General features: G+C 43.7%; 1 protein-coding gene across 1 annotated transcript in view; it reads left to right on the top strand.

Annotated features, from left to right (window-relative positions):
* st6gal1 (ST6 beta-galactosamide alpha-2,6-sialyltranferase 1) overlaps positions 1 to 4,125 on the top strand; it is a 39,430-nt gene extending 35,305 nt beyond the window's left edge. Inside the window, exon 9 of the mRNA XM_085797047.1 lies at positions 3,602 to 4,125. Within this exon, the coding sequence (XP_085653173.1) occupies positions 3,602 to 3,897 (296 nt within the window). The 3' untranslated portion in view covers positions 3,898 to 4,125. The remainder of the gene's footprint in view (positions 1 to 3,601) is intronic.
* Positions 4,126 to 4,664: the final 539 nt, after the last annotated feature.

Below are 4,664 nucleotides of genomic sequence, written 5' to 3'. Positions count from 1 at the left end.
CATGTGGTGACGTCACCTACGCGACTTGTAGTCTTTCTGGTTACAGATTCTTCCGAATTTTATTCTACAATAGTTTTACGATAAACTGCTGATTTCTCTTCATGAAACGTGATGTTTTAAACAGGTAGAGGACAGATTGTATTTTTTTCTCATGGCGCAATTCAATCGGATCACGAAATAAAACTTTCAGTCCCGTTCACTTGCATGGATAGTTTTTCAGAGTTGAGGTCCCATGGTGACGTTACTTCCTGCTTCCGCTTAGGCACTCTATTCATGGTGCCTTCATGTACTATGGTAATTATGGTAAATACCAAAAGACGACGTGAAAAGTGCACATGAACACCCTCTCATGTGGTATTTTCCACTGGGCAACTCAACACCTTTTACCTTTTAATGGTAAGCAATGGTAGAAAACAGTTAGCAGCTATTCACTTTATGTATGCCTGCATGTACAGTAAAAAAACGCTTTAAAAAAGCTAGCCAAATAGCCAGTGCTAAATCTCCATGAATATTAATATTTACCGTTTGAGTTTTGATAATTCATCTTCTTGCTGTAAGAGATGAACTTGGCAATCCAAGACTGTTTTACCCCATAGATATATACACGTAGATGCCACACGTGTCATATATCTATGGTTTTACCCAAGTAACAAGTCTGAATCTGTGTGTCCACCATCTTTATTTTCTCTGTACAACAACAAAAGCACATGAACACAACGCACTGGTAAATACCAGGTCACAAGTGGAAAATACCATCTGTACCAGAGCACATGAAGGCAGCATCAATACATGGAAAGATCCTCCATGAGCGGCTGCTCCAATGATAGAGATGGTTTCACTTCCTGTCTCTCTAAGTGGGCGTGGCCAACAACCGTCACCACCTCGTCTGTGATCGTGTGTGTGGATTTATACAATCTGTAGGTCGATGAAAGTGAGATGTTTATATTTTCTTATGATAACATGAAATATTTACACTACTAACAGTCATATTTAGCATGACAAAAATAATTTAAATCATTTTCACGGGAGTTCGCGGCCGTTTGTTTGACGTTGCCTAGGAGATCTGTGCCAAATCTGGCGAGAGTGTGTCGTAGAGACAGAGACAGGTCTGGAACAAAGTGGATTTTCTCCGGATCTCTCCGTCTGAAAGTTGCCATTTTGGTGTCAAAATGTTCAGAAGAGATGTGGCTTGTGAAAAATGAGTCCAAAATTTACTTCAGTGACTGTGGGGAGAAAGGACAGACCATAATCTGTGTTCACGTTAAATTGTCCCATTGGAGTCAATACACTCCAGGCTGCCTCTGGTTTCTCTAAAGGGGCGTGGCCGAGCAGAAGCCTAGTGACATCATACAGGAAGCTGACTCGTCATGGAAGGTCTTGGTTTATAAACCGTCTTTGACGTCGTCACGCCGACCCAGTTCCTGTTTTCTCCTCCCCAGATGGATCATCTCCCTCCACATACCGGCGGTTACAGCTGGAGCCTGCACTCGTCTGATTTACTGCTCTGTTTTCATTCATCACAGCTGCACCACGTGTTGTATAAACTGACAATTAGTGAAATATTCATCATGGTGATTGTCGCCATGCACGACAAAAAAACAAAAAAAACAAGCCTGTGTGTGTCTGACTCACATGTCGTAAATTCGAACTGACCCGTCTTATATTAGAAACAGGCGTCTACATGGGACAGGCTTTTATTTTTAAATTTACAGTAACTGAGGCTGTCTTTACACTACAAGGTTCAAGTGGCACAGACTGGATCGGAAAACGCATGGAATCAGATGTTGTCAGATCGGATCCAGGCCCCAGTTATATGTGGAAATAAGATGCAAATCAGATATCTGCCAATACGTCTGCAGTCTAAACAGACAGATCGGATCTTTCCTGGCAATGCATGTCATACGTCATCAATGATAATATCAATCCCCCTGCCCACATGTTTCGCTGAACCTCTGCAGCCTGTGATTGACACGTGGGTCTGACTATGACCACACGTATTCAAGTAAAGTGTTACCGACTAACTTTCTTTTGAAAGGACAGACTCGATATTCAACTTTCTAAACAGTGACATGTTGGATATAAACTTTGAGCACCAGACTCACTTTTTGTTTATAATTATTATTCAAGCAATATCACACGAGAGGGAGTGCTGTAACTGTCTATCAGCGCGGGTGTGATTCGGTGCTGATAGACAGTACAACAGAACTCCCTCTCGTGTGATATTGCTTTTGTACAACAGTGCTACGAGCGCATTTTATTAGTTAACAGTAATAAGCTACAAGAGATTATGATTTGTTTGTTTATTTAATCATTTATTTGGCTCTGTTAACACAAATAGTTCCGCAACTGTTAGCTTACGAGCGGCCCCTTTTGCCTTTTCCACCGAGCTGGTTCTGGTTCTGGTTCTGAGCCCGTGTCTGATTAGCACCGGAGAAACAGGACCAGCGTGAAGATACAGAGACGTTAACGATACCGTATTACATTTGTTTATCTGCTATGTAATCAATATAAACACAGTTGAAGCTAAGTAGCTGAGCTACGTGGCTAACAACAGCTAACGCTAATATCAAAACACATCGCCGTCAAAATGTAGTTGCTGCCGCGACGATTTTTTTTTTTTCTCACCCGGATTTAAAGAATTATCTCCAGTCCAGGTCCGTTTATAACTGTAGTAGCAGCAGAGAGATGGGGCAGCTCCTGTATGATAATGTCTGTAAAAAGTCCCAGTGCTGTTATACTAAATATCAGCACTCATGGAATGTCTCTTGTCCAATCAAATTAAAGGGATAGTAGCATTTTTTTTTTTAAAGTGGGGTTGTATGATCTCCAAATAGCCCCTAAGTACTTTAATTGCAGTAGAAGACTCTCTGCACTCCTCCCGTTAGCAACGCCAGCCCATAATAGCCCTGCCCAGAGATTTACAACATACAGTGTTGTGAACAGACCCAAAGAAACGGCCTATTTTCACGGCCTAAAAGAGGTTTTACCTGAAAAAAAAATATAATATAATTTTTCCAGCCCCTCAAAGTGCAGGAAAAACACAGTTTTTATTTGGACCTAACCAACTGCTGATCGACAGGCGCTAACCCTGGGCGGAGGGATACGTGAGTTGGTTAGGTCCAAATAAAAACTGTGTTTTTCCTGCACTTTGAGGGGATGGAAAACATTATATTATAGCGAACAATGGAAATGTGTATTTTTTTTTTTCAGGTAAAACCTCTTTTAGGCCGTGAAAATAGGCAGTTTCTTTGGGTCCATTCACAACACTGTATGTTGTAAATCTCTGGGCAGGGCTATTATGGGCTGGCGTTGCTAACGGGAGGAGTGCAGAGAGTCTTCTACTGCAATTAAAGTACTTAGGGGCTATTTGGAGATCATACAACCACACTTTAAAAAAATGCTACTATCCCTTTAAGAACTTGTAGAAAATAGAAACAGACCTGACTTCTAATTAAGACTTGGCTTTTATTTGCTTAAACCTGGAGCCAGACCAGATTTGAGACTTCACGGTATTTACAAGGAGGTGGAAATGGGAAAAACCTGAGTGCATGATGAGTCACACGTCCGTCCTCTGTTGCTCCTCTCGTCTTGTCTCGTCCAGGCACCGTGCTCATGATGTCCCTGTGCGAGGTCGTGCACGTGTACGAGTTCCTGCCGTCGCGGAGGAAGACGGAGCTGTGCCACTACTACCAGCGGTTCTACGACGCGGCGTGCACGCTGGGCGCCTACCACCCGCTGCTGTACGAGAAGAACCTGGTCAAGCGGATGAACCAGGGCTCCAACCGAGACATCTTCAACCAGGGACGCGTCACGCTGCCGGGCTTCAGCAGGATGAACTGCACCCAGCAGAACGCCGGAGGAGGAGGAGGAGGAGGAGGAGGTTCACCCAGACACTGACTGCCTCACACACACACACACAGAGACACACTAACACACACACTAACACACACATGATGTAAAGCAGAGCCCTGCATGAAGAACACGATGAGGACAGACGCATGAAAGTCAGTCACTGCCGAAAAACAAAACGAACGCTGTGCCACTCACTTTAAAAGGGATACGCAAACATTTTTTTTTTTTCGTGTCTTGCCTCACTCCCGAGTCCATGACCAGCAGATAGACACCATCCTTTCCACTGTGCGTGCAGTAGCAAGGGAGATAGAGCTGTATCGCCCGTAATTAGCTTAGCTCAAACACTGGAAGTGTATAGGTAGTGTTAGCCTGCCTCCACCTAAAGTCACTAATTAGCTTAGCTCAAACACTGGAAGTGTATGGGTAGTGTTAGCCTGCCTCCACCTAAAGTCATCAGAGAAACTCTTCAGCAACTCTAAACGGAAACCGGCGGGCCGATCTTGGTCTCAGAGCTGACAAAACTCTCCGGTAAGGCATCTTGAGCGGTCAAATGCCGCTAACGGGACGAGATCGGTCAAAACGGAGGGTTCAAGCAAAGACGGTTTATTTTGGTTCAAGCTAGCTACATCGAGGGTAGGTTAGCTTCCTGTTTCAAAGTAAAAGCACAAATTCTATCGTCATGGTTTTCTGTATGTAAAGGGCAACGGGTGTTTTATTTTGTGAAAGTAACCGGAAGTGCGTTGGTCACAACGGCTAGCTTGAGTAGCGCCGAATTCATCCGAACAAAATTGTAAACAGCTGGTATTTAGACA

The sequence above is a fragment of the Trachurus japonicus genome, chromosome 14 (genome assembly GCF_045865225.1).
Source record: "Trachurus japonicus isolate A0001 chromosome 14, Traja_1.0".
Taxonomy (NCBI): domain Eukaryota; kingdom Metazoa; phylum Chordata; class Actinopteri; order Carangiformes; family Carangidae; genus Trachurus; species Trachurus japonicus.
The sequence above is the reverse complement of the archived record's forward strand: the minus strand, read 5'-3'. Positions and strand labels throughout refer to the sequence as shown.